The sequence below is a fragment of the Coregonus lavaretus genome (genome assembly GCF_964263955.1).
Source record: "Coregonus lavaretus genome assembly, chromosome: 3".
Taxonomy (NCBI): Eukaryota; Metazoa; Chordata; class Actinopteri; order Salmoniformes; family Salmonidae; genus Coregonus; species Coregonus lavaretus.
The window spans coordinates 67,082,165-67,109,666 of record NC_139990.1 but is presented as its reverse complement, the minus strand read 5'-3'; the positions used below and the strand labels follow the sequence as shown (position 1 = coordinate 67,109,666).

The following is a 27,502-nucleotide window of genomic DNA, read 5'->3' as shown; positions in this document are numbered from 1 at the left end:
ACATGATTAAGTTTAGGTAGCTGGCTTTAAAAAAATATATAAATTAAATGACCATGGTCCGGACCTCTGTGTCCTCATATGTAGCTATGGCCCTGAAGTTAGGTATCTACCCCCAGTAGATTGGTGCAGAAAGAATGCACAGAAATAATAAGTAAGACTTGACTTGGCTACTGGGCCTAATCAAGAGCTCCATTCTTTCATTTATTCAGGAAGATAAAAACATAGATTTTCATACCTTTTCACGGTGTCGTGACAGACTATTGTGCTCATTTAATTGATGCACCTATAAACGTAATAATGCTTGATGTCCCGCCCTCGTTTTGGCTCCCTTGGGATGTGTACGTGTGCCCACTCCTTTTACAGCCGGCTATCTTCCTCTTCGAGCTCTCACTTATTGTGCTTGTTAATTAATGTATCTTTCTCAAGGAACTACAATGTATTTTTGACCATAGGTCAACATACTGTATAGTCTAGTGCCACCAAGCAACATTCCACTGAATTAAAAAAATAACGAAAAAAAAAATTAACCTTTGTACTTTAGTTCACTTTATTGGGAGCTAATTTCTCTGGATGTTTTTAAATAGCTAGGATTGATAGAACTGAAGCTTTTTATACAATGTATGTTTTTATTTTATTTATAATTTTGAGCTTCAATAGGTAAATACATTTTCCACACAGCCTACATTACAAGGCTACAATATGTGTTTGCGAGTTTGATCATTCTCTGTCTCTGCTACAGGGCAGCAGCCCATTCACATTTTCACACTCAAATCACCTCAAAATAAATTCATTTCCCCACATTTATAAGTGGAGCATGTGTAAAGTATTCAACACAGATACAACTTGCTCTTGAATTATTTTATTTTTTACATTTTCCCACAAGTATTCCCACAAGAGTCAACTGAGGAAGGACAGGATATGGTTGTGATTTTGAATGGAAACTAACTGGTGTTCACTTCAATTGTCATCGGCTGCTAATGTTTGTAGCTGGTGTGCCTAAATAAACAAACCCAACGTGGATTGCGTGCTCTCTTGGCCCATAGGCTCACAATGCTGCTTTCAAGTAATTGAGGTGAATGATCCCTTTAAGAGGAAAGGTGTGTCTGTAAGACAGGGGTGTATTCACTAGGAACCAAACAGAAGAAAAGGGGCGAAACAGGTAGGGACCTCTCTGAATTTGTCCTTTAAGAAACTCTTGTTTTATTGCAAAACTTTTTTCGTTGCAAGAGGTTTTACTAAGGTGTGGACGAATGAATACACCCGTTGAGACAGGTGATAGTGGAGAAACAGGAAGTGAAACCTTTCACACATAAACAAACTGGTTTTGCCAAAAGTCTGCTTATGGCTTTTACAACTGGAACATGAGAAAAGAGAGAAAAGTATGTCGTAAGTGTTGACATTGAAAATCTTTTTAGACATGTTTTGAATTAAGTGAAAGTGAGTTTATTCACAATAGATGAACACTATGTACTCTGTCTGGTTTAGAACGCTAGCAAGCTAAGCTACTAGCATGTCCTATTTGTGTTTTCAGAAGAACACAGCCTGGGTTTCTTTCTTTCTGTGTTTTAATAAGTCTTAAACAGACACATTTCATTCACTTTAATTTAGTTGTGATTTGAGTCTGAGTCAAAAATACTCCACAGGCTTTCCCGACTGATGTGATGAACTTACACCTGCTTCCTGTAGTTCTGTCATTGGCAGGTAAGGCATCTCTCCTCCCTCAATTTTCTGACAGGGGCTTCAATGTTGACTTTATTGAGTACCCTAACCTAAAGCTGACCAAAAGGGTGTGTCTGTAAAAAGAATGCTGATGTGTTTATTTTTAAATTGTGGGAGAGGTTGGAGTAGTAGCTCAGGGAAATTCCAAGGTGACAGAAACAATGACTCCACCCCAGCTCGGCTGCATTCTTAGTCTGTGTGTGCTACTGCAGAAGTGAAAAATAAAGTCACACACTCATTCGGCTTAACAACCTTTATCAGTTTGTGTGATATTGTACCACACAATGTCCAATGGCTTACCAGCTCTGCTATGCATGTGTCCCAAATGGCACCCTATTCCCCACATAGTGCACTACGTTTGACCAGAGCCCTATGGGCCCTGATCGGAGCCCTATGTAGTGCACTATAAAGGGAACAGGGTGCCATTTGGGACACATCCTCTGAGTCATACTTTCTCTATCCAGTATCCACCTCTACTGAAGTCAGTTAGGCACTGTGTTGTTTTTAACAAGGCTTTAAAAGTGTGCTGTTGTTTTACTGCAAATGATCAATGAGGGAACCTCGGTGCAATTAATCTCAATGTTTGTCCTTCTCGTACACACCTTGTAAAGTCAATCCAGCGTGACTGATCAGGAGCATATTGATTTGATTTAGTATAATTCATCTGCTGAAGACTTGGGGCCTTTTATATGCTTGTAAAGTATTTCGATAATTCCCCCAACTATATACCCCTCAAACTCTCTCATACCAGTGTTATAACAACCTGTCATAATCACTGTAAGAAAGTAAGCAGTAAGCAAGCAAAGAAGTGATAAGCAGTGTATTCCTTTCTTCTCCCCCCTCTCCTACCCTCCAGTCCTCCTCTCCATCGCTCTCTCCCAGGACCTGGTCTCAATCCAGTTTAAGTCAGATCCAGTCCTGGTGCAGACTGGCACTGATGCGGTCTTCACAGTGGTCACAGTGTCCCAGGTGTTTTCCATCACATGGGGGTACCCGGGTGGGGCGACCCCCCTGGGGCTGTGGGTGGGGGGCAGCGCGGTGCTCAACACTGTGACCCAGTACCTGGGCAGGGTCACCATCACAGCCACCCAGCTCCGTATCAGCAGTACCCAGCTGGGAGACGCGGGGAACTACACAGTGCAGGTGGACCCCTCACCCACCACGGGCCTGGCCCAAAACACCAGGTCCATACAGCTCAGGGTGTTCGGTAAGGAGGGAGTGAAAGAGGGAGGGAGGGAGGGAGGAAACGAAGGAGGGATGTAGTGAGAAATGTAATGAGGGAGGGTGGGAGGAAGTGATGGAGTGAGGGAGAGAAGGAAGGAGGATGGGAGGGAGGATTACAGAAGTAAGTGAATAGCAGTGGAGGAAAATCGAGCATGAAAGTGTAATGTGATTATAGCCACTTGATTGCCCAGACCTGTTAGTGTTTGTTATTACTGTTCTTTTTAGTTACAGATAGCACTTCTATCTACAGTGGTGTGAAAAAGTGTTTGCCCCCTTCCTGATTTCTTATTTGTTTGCATGTTTGTCACACTTAAATGTTTCAGATCATCAAACAAATTTAAATATTAGTCAAAGATAACACAAGTAAACACAAAATGCAGTTTTGAAATGAAGGTTGTTATTATTAAGGGAAAACAAAATCCAAACCTACATGGCCCTGTGTGAAAAAGTGTTTGCCCCCCCCCTGCAGTTTTGAAATGAAGGTTGTTATTATTAAGGGAAAACAAAATCCAAACCTACATGGCCCTGTGTGAAAAAGTGTTTGCCCCCCCCCCCCCCCCCCCTGTTATAACACAACTCAACTGTGGTTTATCACACCTGAGTTCAATTCCTCTAGCCACACCCAGGCCTGATTACTGCCACACCTGTTCTCAATCAAGGAATCACTTTAATAGGACCTGCCTGACAAAGTGAAGTAGACCACAAGATCCTCAAAAGCCAGCCATCATGCCGAGATCCAAAGAAATTCAGGAACAAATGAGAAAGAAAGTAATTGAGATCCATCAGTCTTAAAAAGGTTATAAAGCCATTTCTAAAGCTTTGGGACTCACAGTGAGAGCCATTATCCACAAATGGCGAAAACATGGAACAGTGGTGAACCTTCCCAGGAGTGACCGGCCGACCAAAATTACCCCAAGAGCGCAGCGACGACTCATCCAAGAGGTCACAAAAGACCCCACAACAACATCCAAAGAGCTGCAGGCCTCACTTGCCTCAGTTAAGGTCAGTGTTCATGATTCCACCATAAGAAAGAGACTGGGCAAAAATGGCCTGCATGGCAGAGTTCCAAGACGAAAACCACTGCTGAGCAAAAAGAACAGTAAGGCTCGTCTCATTTTTGCCAGAAATCAACTTCATGATCCCCAAGACCTTTGGGAAAATACTCTGTGGACTGACGAGACAAAAGTTGAACTTTTTGGAAGGTGTGTGTCCCATTACATCTTGCGTAAAAGTAACACCGCATTTCAGAAAAAGAACATCATACCAACAGTAAAATATGGTGGTGGTAGTGTGATGGTCTGGGCCTGTTTTGCTGCTTCAGGACCTGGAAGACTTGTTGTGATAAATGGAACCATGAATTCTGCTGTCTACCAAAAAATCCTGAAGGAGAATGTCCGGCCATCTATTCGTGACCTCAAGCTGAAGCGAACTTGGGTTCTGCAGCAGGACAATGATCCAAAACACACCAGCAAGTCCACCTCTGAATGGCTGAAGGAAAAACAAAATGAAGACTTTGGAGTGGCCTAGTCAAAGTCCTGACCTGAATCCTATTGAGATTGTCGTATCGGGTGAATGGTGGCAATTATTGCTGATGAACAAAGGAGTCCGCTCATACTGAACTTGGATCATAAGGTTTATTCATATCACAAGCTTCAGCATAAGTGACAGATGTCATGACATCCGGAGAGCGACGCCTCAGATTGAAATGGCCGCTCTGCCCTCTCCTTCGTTTTTCCCCCAGTATATATAATCTCCCCAAGATGTGGGTGGCTCCCTCTACTGTCCAATCCCCTGTCTACAACACACTTTCTGTCTGTTGTATGTGGCGTTACACTAAAACATTCCCTCTTGATACTAAAATCAACATTCTTTCAGTTCCACTTAAAAACATTTAACAAAGGCATAATCCCAATACACGACATTTCCCCCCTTCGAGACTAAACAGTCTCGAAAACAAACAGAATAGGATTATGACAAGTGACAATTTATCTTATTGAGTATCTTTAACATTAAACCAAAAAACATTCTTCTCTAGAGTGTATATACCTTTCTATGAAATATGCATAACTGTTTATGAAGTGTGAATACATTACTATGAACAAATCTTTATGGAGTGTAAGAGCGAAAAACTGTCTGGCAACCTTCGTTCCAAATCCATCCATCAATCAAGACAGTAAAATTCTCTCACGGTCCCTCTGCCCCAGGCAACCACCTCGGTACTCCCGATAAACTCATAAACAATGTAAATGCATTTGAAACTATGATGCAATTAAATACACATGTAAGCCCCTGCAAACAAAATCCTATCCAAAAAATATCCACTCTAAGGCTGGTCAACCCATTGGACCCTACAGTGGACCTCTCCCTGCCTAGACTCCCTGTCCCTAAGCATCACCGAAATAAACAAAAACATCTAAGATCCCCACATGTATCCAATAACATCAAACATCATTCTACAAAAATTAATACGTAAGAGTATGACACAATTATGTATTACACATGCAAATATGTCTATATTTCATTGCAGACATTGGAATGTAGTCCACTACACTTCATCTCCCCGTAGTCTCCTCTTCCAATGGACTGTTGATGATGGAATCGGCCACACCCTCCTTGTTTCATCTCCTCCAGTCATATTGTCCCTTCATATTGTCCTTGTTTGAGTATTTCAATCTCCACATGTCCCCCAAATGCTTCTGGAAGAAAAGGAAAGACCAAACAGTATCTTTTGCAAAACAACACTTTCAAATTGAACATCAATATCAACTAAGAATATAGAAATGATATATAAATTATGTATGAATCACATTAACCTATTCCCCCCTTTGATTCATAAAATCACACCAAAATCACACTAATATTGAAAAAAAAAAAAAAAAAAAATGAAAAATGATCAAATCATCAAAAATGATATTTATCCATTCAGTTCCACTTGTCCATCTTCATCCAGATAAGGAACAGTCAACACCAGCATCTGAGTGTTGTCTCCAGGCATCACTCTCCAACCTATCTCAATATCATAGCTTTCTCAAAGGTCAGTAACAAATTACAAACATCACACACAGTGCTATCAAAGCTGCCATTAAATGTAACCCATCACTGCCCCTACTGGCCTACCTGATCTTGCAACCAAGTCTTCGCTGACCATCCAGCTCCCTCAGATCTCCCAAACGCATCCCTTATATTCTTCAATGCATATATAACCCTAGTGATAATATCTGAACTATCTGGACTCAAAGTATATCCTCTGTGTATTATCTACTGTTGGAGTGGCTACTGTAATCTACTCCTCCTGAACTCCTTTGGTGACTGTGAAACTTCAACAGATTTCAAATCTTCCATCATAAGCGTTACTTTATGAATTACATGACCTTTTAACCAATAATTCTTAACCGGAACAAATTCTAATGCTTGCACTAGATAAGTATACTTCTTCTCCATAATTATCTCTCCATGTGGGAGGAACGTCCCCATCCTAACCCTAATAAGTATTTTTTTCCCCTAAAATTGGTGCTGGAGCTATTGGTTCCCTTATAATCAAATGCGATATATTTATGGCTTTAATAACTATCAATGTTGAAAGAGTTAAATTGCTTCTCACTGTTGTTTTAATAGACTGAAGTGTTAATGTCATTATTGTTACTTCATCCATTTTCCCCAAAGCTTTGAACTCTTTGCTTGTACTTCCATCTATCACCACTAGTGTCACTTTTTCCCAACTCTCAGTCCTAACTTTCAAACTTTTGATTATAAAAATACACCTATAATTACCTTGATCTTCCTACTCTAAAATGTCCTTCACCACTGCTCTCTCTCTCACTACTAACTTTGAAACTTAGCTTACTGTCTTAGAGTTCCTTCAACCTAGTTCTCCTAACTTTTTTGTCTAATCTTTTCTCCTAACCTTTAAAAACCTTTTCCACTGATTTATTCACAAAATCCCTTTACCACCAATTTTTAGAATATGTGATTGGGAAAGTCCCCACCTGCTTCTGACTTCTTTACACACAGACTTGGCAAACGACTAAACACCTTTTAGCCTAGCCTGAAATCTCTTAGTGTAAGAATGTAACCCAGAATAACAGTCACCCCTTTTAACTTTATTTTCCAGACAGATTGTCTAATAGGCAGTCTAATAGATTATCATCCTTCCTATGATATTATCTTTTTAAGCAAATATGATTCCCAAAAACCAACTTTTTTAAAATCCTCTACCAGACATCCGTCTAGTGTACATCTTATTGTACAATTCAATTTGAACAATGCATCTCTTCCCAACAATGCAATAGGTACTAATATTAGTATGTCTATTTTAATTTCTCCTTGATTTTTTATAGCATAGCTCAATTGGTTCCCTAAGAGTAATTAGCTGTTTTACTACCTCAAATCCCTATCCTAATTAGTTAATTTTACATAGTGAGATGTTTAACCTCTTTAGGCTGATCACAGATAAGTTTTTCCACTATTCACTATCACTTCTCATAGTCCTGTTTTTACTTCAATTGTTGGATATTTTCTCTTCTTCTCTAATCGATGCTATCAGCTGACACCCCCCTTCGTATCATCTAGGCACTCTAGAATCCTTAGGGTTCACCTGGAGAACAGGTGATCTTGACTGGCCCCTGCATCTTCCTTAAAAATGTTCTCTGTTGTTTCCTCCTGACTGGTTGCAGTCACAGGTAAAGTGACCAATCTGTCCACAATTATAACCGTCTTCTGGAGATTGCTGGAAGTGTAGCTGAAATCTTCCTCCTCCTTCTAAGCCTTCTCGTCCTCTTCCTCTCCAATTCTGTGTCTGTCCAGAAACTGGCTGTGGATATGGATCATCTGGTACCCCCCTTGGTGGCTGGTACATTGCATTTGATATTGTTCAGTTGAAGCTGTAACAGTGATTGTTGATTTGGTTCACTCTGATTCTTCATAACCAAAGCTTCTCTTCTCCACCAGTTGTATGATTGAGTTTTCTGAGAGTTTCTTGATCCTGTTCTTTCTTGCTGTTGACATATCAGGATTCTTCAAAAGCTTATATTCTAAGTTCTGTCCTCAAAATATCATCTTCCATCATCTTCTTACTTTTCTTCAGCTGCTTGGCCTCAACGTATTCTTCTTCTCCACCAATTCTTGGGATTATTTTCTCAGCAGGTTTTCTCCTTCTGTATCTTCATCCTCATCTTTCCGAACCTCATTCTTCTCTTAGTTTCCAGACATCTCGGTTTTTCTTCCTTCTGGAGTTTTGGATTCATCTTTCTGGTCGTTTCTGCTTGTCCTCTATCTATTATTCATCTTCATCTCTAATGCAACAATCACCCTCCTGGATGATCACCGGAAGCTGAGGATAAACATCCCTAAGCTCTACTTCCTTCTCATAAGGTGGGTGTCTTTTTGCTGAATCCGTATGTGAGAAAGGTGTACTAACTTCTGCCATTAGTTTTTCTATCGCCTTTCCTTCCTTTAGCATTTTCTCTATACCTCTGTTTATCTTATCGCTGGAATCTTTTATCAGTTTTTGTTTGAGAATGAAGGGCAACTTTTGTTTCATTTGCCGGATAACCTAACACTACTTTAGTTAAAGGATTACTATCTTGTACTATATCAACCGGTGTAATGACTTTTTATAGCCTTGATGTCCTTTCTCCCCATTGTAACAACCCTTTTATATTCCTTTATCGTGAATTATTTTATTTTAGACTATATAGCCTATGGCTTCCCCCCTTTAATTTTTTTTTTTTTAAATAAATCAATTAAAAATCATGAATAATTAAAACCAATTTTTATTCCTATATCCTATGTCACCAATTTATCAATTAGTGGTGGCTATCTTACCACAACCCATCAAATGCAAGTAGTCAACTTCAGACTACAATACCCATAAACAAAGCCTGTAACCTTACAACACTACAATTCCCATAAATTCCATTGTTTAATATGCACCCAAGTATCTTAATTCCAGAATAATGTCAGTACCTGATTTCCAACCGAACTGTAATCCAGCCCAGTGATGCACAGAGACTCCAAAATGCAAATTTTATTCAAATCAGTATTTGCCAAGCCTATGTGAAATTGTCATAACATCACATATCCTGTTAGGGGAAGATTTTGTGAACTAGCCTGATATCTGATCCGATCCTCTGCCGCGTCACGTGATGTCACGTCAGCACTTCCTCTCTCTCTCTCTCTCTCCTGTCGTATCGTCCTATTGGTCCTCTCATATGACAGAAGAACAGAGACACAGGAAAAGATTTTAGTAGTTAATGCAATACTGAGTTACTTCAACCATATTCAACATTCCCCCACTCATATTCGCTTTAAGACTTAATTTAATTCATTACGTATTTTATTTTAATCCGTCATTTAACTCAGGACTAAATAGATAGCTCAAAAACATTTTATTTTATTTTAATCCGTCATTTAATTTAATTCATTATACTCCGTACTACATATATTTAATGTATAAATTCACTACATCTCAACAAATAGTTTCATGTTCAAACACCAGCCGCTTTAAAACTATAAGATTTGTGTTAAAATCTCTCCTATTTGTTCCCTCGTCTGTCTCCCTGTCTCCCCCTGCAGTGTAACAGATGTGTTGTTTAGTAAAATCCCACGCATGCGCGATACATTCAAAAATACTTTTTCACCGTGGAAGGGAGATTCTTAGATCTCTCCCCAACCCCAAATAGACGGTTAACAGTCCTGCTGCACCCCCGTTTCCCCCTCATAGTCAAACAACATTTAACAGCGCTCACAAAACATAGAACCGAAATTCCACATACAAACATAATTTAAGAGGCTTTATTCCCATCGCAGTGGGACCTCTACGGTCACATGTTAGCATGCAGCATATTAGCATTTAGCATTAGCATTTAGCCTTAGCCTGTATGCACCATGTAGCATAAAAACAATGTACCCGACATTGCGTCTTTAATTACTTTTTCCTTTGTCCTAACTTTAGGCTGCCGTGAGTTCTGGATATTTTATATGAGCGGTCCCCCCCAAGCAGATATCCCGTCAGACAGAAGATGGGCAAGCAACCCCCACTAAATCTACAACCAAACCCCAGTCCAAGACTGACCTGAAACCCATAACGCGTTACCAGGATTTTATGGTCCACCATGCGGTCGCCTCGTTTGTTACGAGGGCTTGTCAAATCCTGCAATGTCCTAACTTGTATACATATCTTGGCCCCGATTGTTCTTGACTTACTATTCAAGCAACACATCTCTATAAACAATCCATAAGCTCTAACCACTTTTGCGCTGTTTTAAATTTTTTATAATGATTAGCCAGACCCCCAGTCATCAGCAATAACGCCACACGAGGCACGGTCGTATGGTACATTTCTCCAGTGTACAATCACATAGCATCCAAACTAACAATCTGTGAGGAAAACTCACCCTTTTCTGGCACTTCAGACCGAGTTAGCTTGGCGGCTACGAATGAGCAAAGGAGAGATGCAGACCAGCCCCACGTTGGGCGCCATTTGTCGTATCGGGTGAATGGTGGCAATTATTGCTGATGAACAAAGGAGTCCGCTCATACTGAACTTGGATCATAAGGTTTATTCATATCACAAGCTTCAGCATAAGTGACAGATGTCATGACATCCGGAGAGCGACGCCTCAGATTGAAATGGCCGCTCTGCCCTCTCCTTCGTTTTTCCCCCAGTATATATAATCTCCCCAAGATGTGGGTGGCTCCCTCTACTGTCCAATCCCCTGTCTACAACACACTTTCTGTCTGTTGTATGTGGCGTTACACTAAAACATTCCCTCTTGATACTAAAATCAACATTCTTTCAGTTCCACTTAAAAACATTTAACAAAGGCATAATCCCAATACACGACAAGATGCTGAGGCATGACCTTAAAAAAGCAGTTCATGCTCGAAAACCCTCCAATGTGGCTGAATTACAACAATTCTGCAAAGATGAGTGGGCCAAAATTCCTCCACAGCGCTGTAAAAAACTCATTGCAAGTTATCGCAAACGCTTGATTGCAATTGTTGCTGCTAAGGGTGCCGCAACCAGTTATTAGGTTGTAGGGGGCAATCACTTTTTCACACAGGGCCATGTGGGTTTGGATTTTGTTTTCCCTTAAAAATAACAACCTTCATTTCAAAACAGCATTTTGTGTTTACCTGTGTTATCTTTGACTAATATTTAAATTTGTTTGATGATCTGAAACATTTAAGTGTGACAAACATGCACACAAATAAGAAATCAGGAAGGGGGCAAACACTTTTTCACACCACTGTATATGGCCCATATTTGACTTAGCAGGCCTAGCACTTATTGCCGTTGTGAAAGCCACTTTTGCCGTCTGCCCCTTTATTTACCATCTGCTTCCATGTCTGGATGTTGTTTCTTCTCCCAACCCTCCATTATTTTCATTAAACAAAATTTGTTTAGGCAGAAAACACTAGGCGTCCCTCTATTTTTCAGCATATTTTAACGCTTGAATTGAATCCCCCTCTGTCTGTGATCACACTATGAATGCCCAATAATGGCTCATTCAAAAGCTCTCCCTGTGTGTATCTCCCAATCAGTCTACTACTCCAGTATTTACATTCATCTCACTAGCCTGGTCCCAGACTTGTTTGTGGCATGATAATGACCATGGGAGTTGTCAATGACCAAAGGAGTTGGCAAGACACCACAAACAGATCTAGGACCAGTCTATAATCTCCCTGCTTCTCTTCTCTCCCCACCCTAGATGCAGTGGATGGCGTGACTATGTTTGTGCCGTCAGTGGCTCTGGAGGGGGGCAATGTGTCTGTGCGCTGTACCTGGACCAAGGGGACAGAGACCAGTGTGCTGTGGGGTAAAGGGGGCTCTGCTCTCACCTCGAACTCCAGGGTAACTATCAAAGGGGGCGACCTGGTGATCAACCCGGCCACGAGGGAAGACGCCGGGGTCTACACCTGCACCGTCGCTAACCTCGTCAGCGCTCAGACCGCCTCGAAGACCCTCACAGTTTACTGTGAGTCATTGCATGCCCAGCTGCTAATGTTAATGCTAATAACATAAGCTAATTGACTCCCACACAGTCTCACCAGTGAGCAGGGCCGTATTACCGACTTGGCACGCAGGGGTAATCCAGGGGTAATTAGATAGCATATGAGCACGTGTTAAGCCATGGCAAAATGTGTAGAATTGTAATTAACTGGAAATTCGCTTAAAAACTGCTACATTTTCTCTCAGCCTCATAATGGCAAAATGTGTGGAATAGCATGGGATTAGCTACAGTGAGGGAAGTATTTAATCCCCTGCTGATTTTGTACGTTTGCCCACTGACAAAGACATGATCAGCCTATAATTTTTATGGTAGGTTTATTTGAACAGTGAGAGACAGAATAACAACAACAAAATCCAGAAAAACACATGTCAAAAATGTTATAAATTGATTTGCATTTTAATGAGGGAAATAAGTATTTGACCCCTTTGCAAAACATGACTTAGTACTTGGTGGCAAAACCATTTTTCGCAATCAGAGGTCAGATGTTTCTTGTAGTTGGCCACCAGGTTTGCACACATCTCAGGAGGGATTTTGTCCCACTCCTCTTTGCAGATCTTCTCCAAGTCATTAAGGCTTCGAGCCTGACGTTTGGCAACTCGAACCTTCAGCTCCCTCCACAGATTTTCTATGGGATTAAGGTCTGGAGACTGGCTAAGCCACTCCAGAACCTTAATGTGCTTCTTCTTGAGCCACTCCTTTGTTGCCTTGGCCGTGTGTTTTGGGTCATTGTCATGCTGGAATACCCATCCACGACCCATTTTCAATGCCCTGGCTGAGGGAAGGAGGTTCTCACCCAAGATTTGACTGTACATGGCCCCGTCCATCGTCCCTTTGATGCAGTGAAGTTGTCCTGTCCCCTTAGCAGAAAAACACCCCCAAAGCATAATGTTTCTACCTCCATGTTTGACGATGGGGATCTTGGGGTCATAGGCAGCATTCCTCCTCCTCCAAACACGGCGAGTTGAGTTGATGCCAAAGAGATCAATTTTGGTCTCATCTGACCACAACACTTTCACCCAGTTCTCCTCTGAATCATTCAGATGTTCATTGGCAAACTTCAGACGGGCCTGTATATGTGCTTTCTTGAGCAGGGGGACCTTGCGGGCGCTGCAGGATTTCAGTCCTTCACGGCGTAGTGTGTTACCAATTGTTTTCTTGGTGACTATGGTCCCATCTGCCTTGAGATCATTGACAAGATCATCCCGTGTAGTTCTGGGCTGATTCCTCACCGTTCTCATGATCATTGCAACTCCACGAGGTGAGATCTTGCATGGAGCCCCAGGCCGAGGGAGATTGACAGTTATTTTGTGTTTCTTCCATTTGCGAATAATCGCACCAACTGTTGTCACCTTCTCACCAAGCTGCTTGGCGATGGTCTTGTAGCCCATTCCAGCCTTGTGTAGGTCTACAATCTTGTCCCTGACATCCTTGGAGAGCTCTTTGGTCTTGGCCATGGTGGAGAGTTTGGAATCTGATTGATTTATTGCTTCTGTGGACAGGTGTCTTTTATACAGGTAACAAACTGAGGTTAGGAGCACTCCCTTTAAGAGTGTGCTCCTAATCTCAGCTCGTTACCTGTATAAAAGACACCTGGGAGCCAGAAATCTTTCTGATTGAGAGGGGGTCAAATACTTATTTCCCTCATTTAAAATGCAAATCAATTTATAACATTTTTGACATGCGTTTTTCTGGATTTTTGTTGTTGTTATTCTGTCTCTCACTGTTCAAATAAACCTACCATTAAAATTATAGACTGATCATTACTTTGTCAGTGGGCAAACGTACAAAATCAGCAGGGTATCAAATACTTTTTCCCCTCACTGTATATACTGTAACTTCACAATTTTCTCTAAGCCTCATCCCACTGCTGGCTTGCCTCTGAAGCTAAGCAGGGTTGGTCCTGGTCAGTCCCTGGATGAGAGACCAGAGGCTGCTGGAAGTGGTGTTGGAGGGCCAGTAGGAGGCACTATTTCCTCTGGTCTAAAAAATATATACTGAACAAAAATATAAATGCAACAATTTCAACAATTTTACTGAGTTACACTTCATATAAGGAAATCAGTCAAATGAAATAAATAAATTAGGTCCTAATTTATGGATTTCACATGACTGGGCAGGGGCGCAGCCATGGGTGGGCCAGGGAGGGCATGGGCCACCCACTGGGGAGCCAGGCCCAGCCAATCAGAATGAGTTTTTCCCCACAAAATATCTTTACTACAGACAGAAATACTCCTCAGTTTCATTAGCTGTCTGGGTGGCTGGTCTCAGACAATCCCACAGGTGAAGAAGCTGGATGTGGAGGTCCTGGGCTGGCGTGGTTACACGTGGTCTGCGGTTGTGAAGCCGGTTGGACGTACTGCCAAATTCTCTAAAACGACGTTGGAGTCAGCTTATGATAGAGAAATAAACATTAAATTCTCTGGCAACAGCTCTGGTGGACATTCATCATGCCAAAACGTGCTCCCTCAAAACTTGAGACATCTGTGGAACTATGGATTTTTTTTAAAGAAATACGTTTTTGGTGCTAAAAAAAAAAATATATATATATATATTTTTTTTTGTTTCAGCTAATGAAACATGGGACCAACACTTTACATGTTGCATTTTTATTTTTGATCAGTATAATAATACCCCAATGCCCCAGGGCAGTGATTCGGGACATTGCCCTGTGTAGGGTGCCATCTTTCGGATGGGATGTTAAACGGGTGTCCTGAACGTGTAGAATAGCATGAGGTTAGCTATAAGACTGCACAATTTTCTCTATGCCCCATGGCAAAATGTGTAGAATCTCAGGGAAAACTGTGGCCCCAGATGTGGTGGTCCGGCTCTGACTGTGAGTCACTATCTAGTGTCCAGGGTTGTGTTAATTAAGACACACACACAAAAAAAAGATGATGTGTCTTATTTGAGAAGTCAGGGTAGTCTTCCTTGTTTTAGTCTGTTTTCTTTTGTTTGGTGCCTAATGCACACGACCCAGCAGCTAAAATGCTAATGCTAATACTATGAGCTAGTTGTTATACTAGCTAGCATTACTGCCAGTTAGCCACAGAAGCGCATCACTATATGGGCTACAGGGCTAATTTGCATTAGCATACCAACCCCAGTAATATTGATCCCATGCATTTTGAGGTGAAACTTTACTGTGACAGTCTGTGAGCCACAGGGTTTGTCTGTGAGTCTGTCTGTTGATGTTCCTTCCCCCCCTCCGCCTCCAGATGGTCCCGACACCCCCGTGCTGAGCAAGGCTTCTACAGCAGACTGTGTGGGAGGAGCAGACGCAGTGGTAGGCCAGACGATCCGACTCATCTGCGTGTCCAACTCCCTGCCCCCCGCCACCTTCTCCTGGCAATACAACAATGAACCCGTAGCGTCTGGCCAACCGGACAGTGGGGTGTTCAGCCTCCAGACCTTCTCCACCAACCAGAGCGGCCAATACAAGTGCGTGGCTAGCAACGCCATCACGGGCACGACGTCGGCGCAGGGGACGGACCTGGCAATCGTGGGTGAGTTATGCGGGATGAACACTGGCCTTGGCCACTGCCGTGACTCATTCTGGTGACAATTAGTTTTGGACGGCGCAGCGGCATCCATCTTTGAGTGGAGAGAGGGGAACATTTTGGCACAGCCTAGACAATCAGCGAAAGATTGATCAATCCAAATGCTCTCGCAATGAGAATCTAACTCTTTTTCTATGACTTTCAGCTGTCTTCAGTGATCTTTCCTTCATTTCCACCACTCGTTCTCTCTCACCTCTCTTCCCCTGCCATCACTTCATCATACTCTTTCAGAAGCCTTGTTTCTTTCTTTTCCATTTGTCTGTCTGGGCTTCGTGTCTTAGACTCATTATCATTATTCATTATCCACCTGCTCATCACTCTCTCTGTCTTCGCCTCCATCCCACTCATCCCTCCCCCTTCCCTCTGTCTCAGGCACATGCCTCAGTGCAGGGGCAGTGGCGGGCATTGTGATTGGCTGTGTGGTCGCTCTGATCTTAATCATCATAGCAATCTTACTCCTGGTGCGCTGGAGGAGAGGTGAGTGAGAGTGTGTCTGTCTGTCTGTCTAGGAAGTCCCCTGTGTAGCCATGGAAGTAATGCAATTATGTCATAGTAATATCTTATAAACTCTTTGTAAGTATTCACATTGACCTGTGTATACTATGCTCATGTAAACATATGTTTCAATGTTTGAATACTGTATGTGACAATGTTGATTATTGCAGTTGACCGAAGACTGAAGGAGGCCACAGGCCAGAAGAGAAACCCAGATCCCATGCATGCAGTAAGACACTAATCTTTGTCCTAAAATATTATGATTCTGAAAGCACTTTATTTCATCAATGAACCAATTTCTGTCTTTCTCTTCTCTTTCTCTCTCTTTTTCAGCCCCCAGAGCCCCCTCCACTTGGTACCCGGACTTTAGGCAGAGTCCGGCACTCTGACCCGCCGCTACACACACACCCTCACAACTTCTACACTGTCCCACCCGATGGCCATGATAACACACACACACCACCATGCAACACAAAAATACTTCAACACAATGGCCATGCCAACAGCAATGTGTTCCCACACAATGCCCAACTTCAGAACGCCAATTCATTTCCACAAAATGGCAACTTGCAAGACCACAACACTTTCACACACACTGCTGAACCTCAGAATGCCAACACACTCCCACAGATGACTCAAAACAATCCAAACATTCTCATACAAGCAGGTTCTACTCAGGTTGGTGTTAACCTTAACACACTGCCACACAACCAGCAAAATAGCAATGCACAGCTACCCACGGTTCACGTCAATCTCAATTCCTATCCAACCAATGGTCAACAACCCAACCAACAGTCGCAGCAACAATTTACAAGCCCACAGGACAGTACTATGCAGCGGAGTCCCAACATTGTAGCCAACAGTGCTAGTGCTCTTCAAGTTCAAAATAACAACCCACAAACATTTATACAGACTGGACAGTCATACACCAATCCCAGGATGCAAATTGGCTTGTCATATCCTGGTGATCCTTCACAAGTTGACCACAGTAACTTAGACACTGATCCTCCAGTCTCTACTGGTCTTATTCCTACTGGTTACACACACGGTGGTCGAAGTCACACTCTCCAGCGAAACGCCAACACACAGACCTACCAGAGGGACCAGGCTACTGATACCCAGCCTAGACACTCCAACCCAGCAGCGGCCAGCTCTGTGCCACGTGATGCCAGTCATGTCACACCAAGTGCCAGCTCACGTTGCCAACAAATGCCTTGGGACCGTCTGAGGGGCACCCCGGCGTACCCCAATGACTCCCCCAGAAGGGTACAGGCTTCCCCCGACAGCAGCTACACCTCTGATAGCACAGAGTCCCCGTCCCAGGCTAGACGATCCCAACCACACACCCGGAGGAGCGGGCCCGGAGCACAGACCCAGAGCCCCCCACGGAGCCGATCTACACCCAGGAAGGCTGCACCGACGGCGGGCAGACAGGCCCAGAACCTCCCCCACACTCATGGGACGAACACTCAGCCTGGAGCTCCAAGTGACACACAGTCACATATCAGTCCCCATGCACGCGATGCACCAAGGCAGAGAGCCCGTCAGGAAGTCAGAGCTCAATCCCAGATCACAGTTCAGACCGTTTCTCAAAGCCAGACTGGCCCCAGGCAACAAAATGCCTCACACAGCCACCACAACTCCCAGCCACAACCACAGGGACCAGCCGCTCCACAGGGACTAATAACCACCATGGCCCGAGGCACCGCACTCGACACTCAAGCTCTCGCCAATCCAAATCACTTCCCACAGACACAAACCGGGATTCAGTATGGTAGGGGAAACACACATATGGTACCACAGCACACACAAGTCCAGAGACAGCCAGCAACACAAGGTTGGGGTTCACAAACACAGCCTGTTACACAGAACCCCAGTAGCCTCACTCAGACGGCCCTGGAGATGCACACACTGACGACCCCTAACCCTTTTCACAACCGTAACCACCAGACACAGGCCGCCCTGCTCAACACCCAAGCTCGAGGCCGTAACCCTGGGCACCAGCGACCCCCCACGCCCCCTCCCGTCATCCCTCTGGCTCAGTTCCAGACTATTCCCAGAGAACGTGCCCAGCACCAGTCCCCAAACCGGGGCCCCACTGGCCCTCTCAGGCCCCCAGTCAACGTACACACCGCACAGAGACACCCCGGCGCTAGCATGCCTGCCAACCTGCACTCTGGAAAGGCCCACCACGTGCACGCTGATAACACACACTGGCACGGCCAACATACTCAACATGCCCACAGGAACCCTGCCCACACACGCCAGGTAAGTGAAACACCAAAGTAGTAGTAGTGTTTGATACCAGAGCCAACCGTTCCCATATGTTTGATATATGTTGATTAGCCATTTAATGTTTCATTAATCGCCATTTGGCTCTCTTTCTCAGACGTGTGATCATTATGCCTGTCTCATTCTGTCATGTCATTCTCTGTGTACTTAGTTGATAGTTTGTTTGGTTTCCCCACCTCTCATTCTAACTGACAGTTAGTTAGCATCCCAAATGGAACGCTATTCCCTTTATAGTGCACTATGTTGAACTAGAGCCCATAGGGAGTAGGGTGCCATTTGGGACGCACATTTTTGTGTTGTGTATAATATGTGAGTCATGGGTACAGTTGCAAACCTACTGGTAATTTACCCAAGTTACTGTAATCGTCTGTAATTTGGTAATTAACAGGCAATCTATCGGTATCTATGGTAACTGTGGTAATTTACACTTAACTTGAAAAATATTTATTCATATATATATATATATATATATATATATATAGTATTAATTTGTTATATCTGTGCGTTATATATATATATATATATTTGTTATATATTGTCCATAAGTTTATAGTGGATAGACCATAAGGTTCAAGAGAAAATAGCATAATTAATGAAAAAAAACATCTAATCAACTATGGCATTATTTTCAATTAACTCTGCAACTCTTCCAACTATTGACTTTTTTCACCAGTTTGGTGCCAAAACATTAACAACAAAGGCATATTGACATGGTAAAATAAATATATAAAGGATATCTAATGCTGAAACCCTCATATTAAACACCAATGGTATTCACTAAGTTGATGGTTTATATTTAAGATAATGTTTTATAGCTTAGACATTTATTTTGTACTTGAAAATCTTATTTTATTATGTTATATATTTTACATGTGATAAGGCCACGCAGAGGAACAGAGATAATTGCAGACACCTGTGAACATCTGAAGTACCCAAAAGAGCCACTAGATGTCTTGTGTTAAATTACATAACATCTTTGAAACTTCTAAAGTTTCCAGTAATATACCCTCCCCATTGCAACCCTTGTCACAGGGAAACTTGCCAAGCAGTTTTTATAGCGGAGGCTGCACTTTTTATTGAGTGACAAGTATCTTTCTGCTGGGGTAATGACAATAGTATTTGGCAGGGATACAGCCAGGGTAGTTTGGCTGGGTGTTTGTCTGTCTATACTGTACCAGTGTTTCAGTGTCAGAATTGTGTCAGTAGCTATGTTGAACATGACTTGTATATAATTAAGGGCTTATTCTTCCTCTTCAACAGCAGACCCACAAAGGAAGGCCTAGACACTGAGAGATGCCAACGGACACACACACACCAGCAACTGACAAGAGGAGAAACACCAAGCATGGATGACTATGGAAGCCCCACTCTAAAGCAATGGAGACCAAGCAAAAACACACACATGCGCACACACACGCACACTATCACACACACTTCCCGCAGTCGACTCCCCCTGCCTGTCAAGTGTGTGTGTTATCTGTTGATTTTCAAAAGTACCAACAATGACTCACTGGAAAACCCACACAGATTATTTCTGAAGCACCACATACCCAAATAGTGGGAATGAGAAAAGGGCCTTATTGAGGCGAGACACTTCAGGCCTTGTGTACGTGGCCTCTCCCATTCAGCGTGTTCAGAGAGAGAATGAGACACTACTACAACAATGAGGACTTGAGATGTTTGCATGAATGTCTTTGTGTGTTGCTCTTTGTGACTAGAATGAACAGTAAAAGGGAAAGATAAAGAGAGCCCTTGCTGGACGGATTCCAGTTGATTGAATGGACTTGGCCCCTGGGAACTACTGTGTGAAAGTTTTGAAGGAAAAAACCCCTCTGTGACTTGCTTTATTTAATATTTCCATGGAAGTATTTATGTGGTGCCTTTCTGTTTACAGATGCTTCTCTTGACACTGCTCAATTAACGGGATTCGCCTCAGCGCCTCGACTTCAGAAGCAATGCTTAACTAACTATGAAGGAGACCCCACAAATGGATGGGCCGCTTATTAATTAAGAGCTTTTATGCGACTTAAATGACTCGGAAAATAACAACGCCCATGCTTGGAGGTCAGCACAAAGAAGCTGCTGAGCTGCCATGTTTTCCCCTGACTAAGCAAAGCAAAATAATTTGCTCGGGGACTACGATGCTCTTTTGTGTGGGGGATTGGCACATTAAAAGTGATCTCTTTTGGACTAAATCTTAGCTTTCTTTGGAACAAAATGTGTATTTAATATTTTTCTTTTTCTGTTACGTGGTAAATATGTTGGACTGCCATTGCAATATGTGTCTTTGTGACTCAGGGAGGCTGTTTTATACTAAAATATATGTTCCATGAGATTACAGAATAGAGTGTAAATAAGGTTTTTAAAGATTAGGGGTCTCCATTGAACATAAAAAAAAATTCAGGACCATATGTTTTATTGATGATAATAAAGTATTTATATTGCCCGACGTGGTGTCTTGTGAATGTCTATCATTGGGAGGAGTTTATTTACATTATATGACATTCGTTTTGATATAATGTTGCCTACCTACTGGTATAATCTTAACTGACCTTGAAATAATCTTGGCCTCCAGGCATTCTGATCATCTTCAGCTGTTACAAATATTCCCAGAATATTGTATTTACTAAACAGCTTTTAAGTTGAAGAATCTGCACTGTAAAAATGTCCTGGCAGAAATTATTGGAAGAGTCATGGTTGATAGAGAGAATAAGAATATCTGGAGCCATAAGGAAGATTTTTTGCTGAGTATGCGGACTCCCTTAGGGAGTTCTTGATTTTCCACATTAGTGTCTGTTTCCTCAGCTTAATATGGCAGAATTGGGGGTTTCTGGCTTGCTGTTCTATCAGTCCCTCAGCATAGCTCCCACTTGTGAGTACATCAAATACAGCCCTGCTCCACAACTGCAAAGGTAGAAGGACTTTGTACTGTTGAGTAATGGCAGAAAACATATTATAGTTATCCTCCAAAGCTAAATGACTGTCTGTTATTCCCAAATGATGGGAATATGTCACGTAGGAAGACTACATTGCCTACTGTATATGCTGATACTGTGGTTTTGGTGGTGGTTTTTCTGGGGATCTACTATGGCTTCCAACGCCACAGGTAATATAAACCCTAGAGGGTGTCACACACAGGACAGTCAATGGACCTATTCAAATACCCTTAAAATGTATTCTTCCTTCTTTCCATGAGGAAATCACTGATCTGACACATTGATTAAAGCAATGGGGAACACATGTTTTCACCTATCCACTCTTGTACTGATCAGTGATTACCTCAAGGAAGGGAGTAAAGAAAGAAAGTATTTTAGAGGTATTCGAACAGGGCCATTCACTCACTGCACAGATATAACCCATATGGGGGTAAGGCTCCTCTTCTTTCCAATCAGTGCTAAGAAAAACATGATTGACGCCACCAGGAGGATGAGTCCCGAAGTAAGGCATCTGCATGCAAATGTATTGGTTGAAGCCCAGTAGCAACATGAGTTGTGTTCCCAATGGCATCCTATTCCCTATATAGTGCAAACAGTCTGTCTGCAATAAACATTTTGAGCAGCAAAATCACAGTTTTTATCTATTGTAACTCCATTGTAACTCCACTAGGGGGAGCCAAACGTGCAAGAGAGTCACTTTAAGGGCCTCATCGATTAGAACCATTTCTTTTGCCTCTTTTCCATTAGATAGAATTTTACAGCACTGCTTGTTCAATACCACAAAATTAAAACAAAATACTTGAGCCATAGGCAAGGAAACCCTTGGCTGCAATTCAATAAATTTACTGAAAACAGATAAAACTGTGGTGAATAGCAACAAGGAAATCCACAGTCATGTTTAGCTCGTCTAAAAATGATCACAGTCAGATATTGATTTAAACCACAACAGAGAAAACAGAAACCCCAGAGAGTGCATGCTAGGCCTATTTGCTGGCTACAGAGAACGTCAACATCCTAAAACTGCCATTGGTTATTTCTATAATGCCAGACATACCGTAGAAGAAGAGCATCCACTGAAATACGAATATGAATGAAGTCAACAAATCAAATATAAATCAGATCAACAAAAAAAAAATAGGCTTGTGTTTTTAATAGACGCTTTCCTGCTGTATTTTTGTTGATTTGTAACAAAAAAATGGATGATGACTTTTTGCGATCCATTTCTGATCATACTGTACCACCAGCATAGAAATACAGTACTGGTTGAGGTTCTTAGTTCTGGTCATCAAGTCTTATCTTAAAGTGTCCATCAGCAATCAAAACAATAAAGCATTCTCCCTACCCCTGTTCCGGCAAAAAGCTGAGGGATGGGGCTGGAGAAATGTAACCACCCTCAAATTCATAGACATAGCTATGGATGCAAGGACTGACCATCCACGATGTACAAATTCTAGTTCTAACCTTGTTTTGAGGCTATATAGTGTTTGTTTACATTTACTTTGTTTACAAACATTGGAGTAAAACAAGCTTATTTTTTGGGTTCTGATGTGGTACGACAGTTGAAGCTCATGAGGCATTTACAAGTTATATTCTTCAAGCATCAATAGCTACATATCATTCATTCAAAAGTCCAAAAATGTATGTAGCAACTGCAGATTGCCCCTTTAAAAGAAATAGATGTATATTTATTCTATTTATGTATTACCATTGTGCATTTATTTATTACCAGAGAGTGGTTGGGCAGAAGCCTATCAGCTGTTATGAGGGCATAAGAAAAAACATATCTTAAACAATCCATTGTACTGCTACTGTAACATCCTATTGGCTCAGAAGTACTCTACCCATATAAATAAAATGTATATTTCTATGGCTCTACCACAGTAAGGCCTTGGGAGGCATGAAAAGGAATTCAACCATTGTTCAACCATGTTGTCTTAGAGTTGACGGTAATGCTCCTCAGTTTGTTAAGGGCCTCTAAACAGCAGAATGACAATTATGAAAATGACAATATCTAGAATTGAGACACATAACATATCTTAGAATATATCTTAGAATTGTATCTGCTAAGGATAACACATTAACTTGAGGTCTCTTGAGGGCAATAGAGTCATCACAGCTGAAATCTTTTCACGTCGTGTTTCTGATTACAAAATCTTAAGAATGGGCAGCAGATATTTGAGTAGCCCCAACACTCACAGTCCATGACTGTATACACTGTGTATCAAGGTCAGGATAAACCTGATCTCATTCAGCCAAAAGCCTGATGGATAATAGCTGCAACTCCAAGGTCTTGCAGTAACTCATTGGAAGATCGGACAATGACTCAGGGCACGCACACACATACACACTGACAGCAGGATGGTCACAGTGACAGACACAAGAGTCACATTGTATACCCAGGTCTGGTGAGAGAACACAACGCGGCAATCAATGCATGAATCAGCCGCTGTAGACAGTCAACCACGGTGCATGGCCGAGCACGAGACGCAAGCCAGTCAGATCGTACCGTTTTGATAAACAGCTCTCGACTTGCTCACGCTGCACACAGACCACGCTGAGGTTTCTGGGTAATTATGGGGAGAGACAAAGAACAAAGCATTCGAATTATCACATGGCTTCATCTATCAGCTCGCCTGACACACACACACACACACACACACACACACACACACACACACACACACACACACACACACACACACTGTATCAGCACAAATGTCAGGGAAGGCGGTGCTCGTCATGACAGTCCCTGATTAAAGACCCTCCAAGATGACAGCTTTTCATCTGACACGGTGTGTGTCTACCATCATTGCCATGGGGGCCCAGCGCTCCCCTGATAGCCCCCCATCTTACCATCAGTACCCCCAGGATGCTCTAAATGCCCTGCTAGATAGAGGACTTCTGTCACTGCTGTGAAATGCTGTGTCATTATGTCAAAAGGATGACACATATATTAAACCTGGCTTTTCACTATACAATTAGTGTTGGATAGGAGCCTGGATGGGTGGCACACACATAAACATAGTATGTATCCCAAATGACACCATTTTCCCTATGTAGTGCACTGCTTTTGGCCAGGGACCACAACCCTCTGGTCAAAAGTAGTGCACTACAGTGCCGTGAAAAATTATTTACCCCCTTTGATTTTCTCTATTTTTGCATATTTTGATACTGAATATTATCAGATCTTCAACCAAAACCTAACATTAGATAAAGGGCTCCTTCTATATATTATTAAGGCAAGTTGTCCAGGTCCTGAGGCAGCAAAGCATCCCAAAACCATCACACTAGCACCACCATGCTTGACCGTTGGTATGAGGTTCTTACAATGAAATGCAGTGTTTGGTATTCGCTAGACAAAATGGGACCCTTCTCGTCCAAAAAGTTGACTCAAGTTTGCTAAAAAAGCACCTGGAAGCACCTGGATGATCATCAAGACTCTTGGAAGAATGTTCTATGGACAGATGAGTCAAAAACCTTTTGGACGACATGGGTCCCTTATACCAATAGTCAAGCATCGTGGTGCTAGTGTGATGGTTTGGGGATGCTTTGCTTTAATAGAAGGAACAATGAATTCTGCTCTGTATCAGATAATTCTACAGGAGAATGTCAGGCCATCCGTCTGTGAGCTGAAGCTGAAGCGCAGCTGGGTCATGCAGCAAAACAATGATCCAAAACACACAATCAAGTCTACATGAAAATGGCTAAGAAGTAACAATGGCCTAGACAAAGTCCAGACCTAATCCCAATTGAGATGTTGTGGCAGGAGCAGTTCATGCTGAAAAAGGTGGCACAACCAGTTATTGAGTGTGGGGGGGCAATTACTTTTTCACACAGGGGAATTGGGTGTTGCATATCTTTGCTAATTATATGTAAACTCATGTTCCTTTTATCTAATATTAGGTTTTGATTGAAGATCTGATCATCAACATAAAAAAAAACAAAAATAGAGAAAATCGGAAAGAGCCTGAACACTTTTTCACGGCACTGTATTTGTACTGTACGGACTAGGGTGCCATTTGGGACCCGCACTTAGTATAGTTGGATGCACCGTAAACAAATAGTTCCTCATTGCCCCTGGACTATGAATCCCTCTTCTCTGGGCTCTATCTTGATTTGTGCAATATGAAACCTGCTTTTGAACAGAGAAATATGTGCGTGTGCCTGTTTGTGTGTGTGTGTTTGTGTGTGTGTGTGTGTGTGTGTGTACGAGAGTGCATCCATGTATATGTACATGTGTGTATATGTGCATATATCTGTGTTATACGTGCATGTGTCTGTGTATACCTGCATGTGTGTGTGTGGGTATTTGAAAGACAGACTGGACACACAGCACATGTCCATCAACCAGAGGTTCTTTATTAAGAAACAAATGTATTTATGAAATATTTATGCATTTATTTATGAAATGAATCTAAGGAGCAGATCAGCAGAGAAACTGATACTGAATAGCAGAGACGGACTGGCCTGGCCATATTGCAGTTCTGGCAAATGCCAGATGGGCTGGTCCATCTTTAGCCCATCTTTAGATTTTTTTGGGCCGAATGACCATTATTTGGCTTATAATGGGGGCATCAAGGAAATTAATGGGCCTTATAATTTATTTTGCTGACATGGTTAGCTTGGTTGAAGAACGCATAGTGATGCCGAAACGTTGGTGTTTTTTTACCCAATAAATGACTGGGAGTTTATACATAGAGTGTTAGACTCTCTTTATTTGTTTTATGGTTAGCTTGGTTACCATGGAAAATGGTGTGTAAGCATGTTGCAGTAGATGTACCAAGAAATAGAGTTGAAACAGTTTCCTTGAAGAGACTTTGACCCACTTGTTTGTCCATCATACCTCAAATCTGATGCAATTACAACCATTCATGAAATGTATAGATCATTGTGTGGTTGCTTTGCTCTATAAATGGGAGCTAACATCTTAGGGTTGTAACCACAACTCAAGTTTCTCATAAACAGTTCGTTTTTTGTTTGTAGTAACTGTGAAATTACTAGGGATGATACATTGTGATTTACAGTATTCAGAAACTATTAAATCATTAATGTCTTCATACAGTTTGAGTCAGCACTCTACACATGAACTCCTTGCTCAAGCAACAAACATAAATGTAATTTTGTTATACACTGCAGGATTTCCCCAAAATTAGAATGAACTACTACATATGTTGAGTTGACATTGTACTCAACATTGTATTCAAATAGCACATAGTTTTAGCCATTTTGTTGTACAGGGATGTTTGAATTTTTATTCTGAAGAGTCAAAAAAGTATGTAAAAACTTTGCAAAAACAACAACATAATAAACTCAATGGCATGAACTGTGAATTCACATGATTTGTGTGAGTTCTTGTATGAAAACGTGTCATATTTTCCAATAGTCAGATAGGCTGTGTTGAAATTAATTACAGGGGACATTAAGTCAGAGAGCTTGATATTTCCCATATGTAATTAACATTCTCCACATGCCGAATGATCCATGTAAAAGGTTGGGTGAGAGGTTTTTTGTATTTTTTGGGTTATTCGTGTATTTAACAATAAATGGTACTCAACTATCTATCCATAACCCTAATACTAACCCCAATTGTAAACCTTACCATGACCACACACCTAACCCATAACCCTATTCTCAGCTTCCAGGCCTCAAATCCGAACTATAACCCTAAACCCGAACTGTAATCTGAGTAAGCTGTTGCATATCATAATGCAGTTGAGAGTTTTTTGATAGTTCCAAATAAAGTGTGACCCAAATGGAGAGTCCCGTCCCACCCCAAAAAAAGGAACATGTGCATCTTCTTCCCTGTTTAGTATGAGCTATAGTAGGTCACCTCAAGTATGCCAATTTGAGACATTATCATTAACAGCACCGTTTATTTGGAGCCAAGCTTACTCACCATTTGACCATTTGACCAGGAAACGTGCGTGTGTGTCTGTGTGTGTTTTCTGACTAAGGTATGTACAGTGGAACTCTTTTGACATCATGCTTCTTGTGCTATTATCAGGAGCTTTTATGTAAATGTTGGCAAAGTAGATAGACAATGCTTTTATATATTTCACAAGGAAGACATACTAAAACACAAAATACCTGTAAGCCTTTTGAAATCTGTTAGACCTAAGGTAAAAATGAAATACTTACCATGTAACTGGAACATAAATATTTGAACATATTTGGTCAAACAATTTGTCAAGGCATGTGTTCCAAGCCTAGTGCACTCATACAGTACTGAATTCTGTTGAGAAGATGGTACTTTTTACGACCTATT

The 27,502-nt window shown here is 41.9% G+C and overlaps 1 protein-coding gene across 1 annotated transcript; it reads left to right on the top strand.

Moving 5' to 3' along the window:
* Nucleotides 1-1,261: 1,261 nt before the first annotated feature.
* On the top strand, nucleotides 1,262-20,749 carry LOC311115913 (uncharacterized protein). Its single transcript, XM_084157354.1, has 9 exons — nucleotides 1,262-1,379; nucleotides 1,644-1,701; nucleotides 2,576-2,926; nucleotides 11,655-11,921; nucleotides 15,173-15,460; nucleotides 15,887-15,991; nucleotides 16,180-16,238; nucleotides 16,343-18,277; nucleotides 19,562-20,749. The coding sequence occupies exons 1-9, from the start codon at nucleotides 1,362-1,364 to the stop codon at nucleotides 19,589-19,591; spliced, it is 3,111 nt and encodes a 1,036-aa protein (XP_084013480.1). The 5' UTR covers nucleotides 1,262-1,361; the 3' UTR covers nucleotides 19,592-20,749.
* The last annotated feature ends 6,753 nt before the right edge of the window (nucleotides 20,750-27,502 follow it).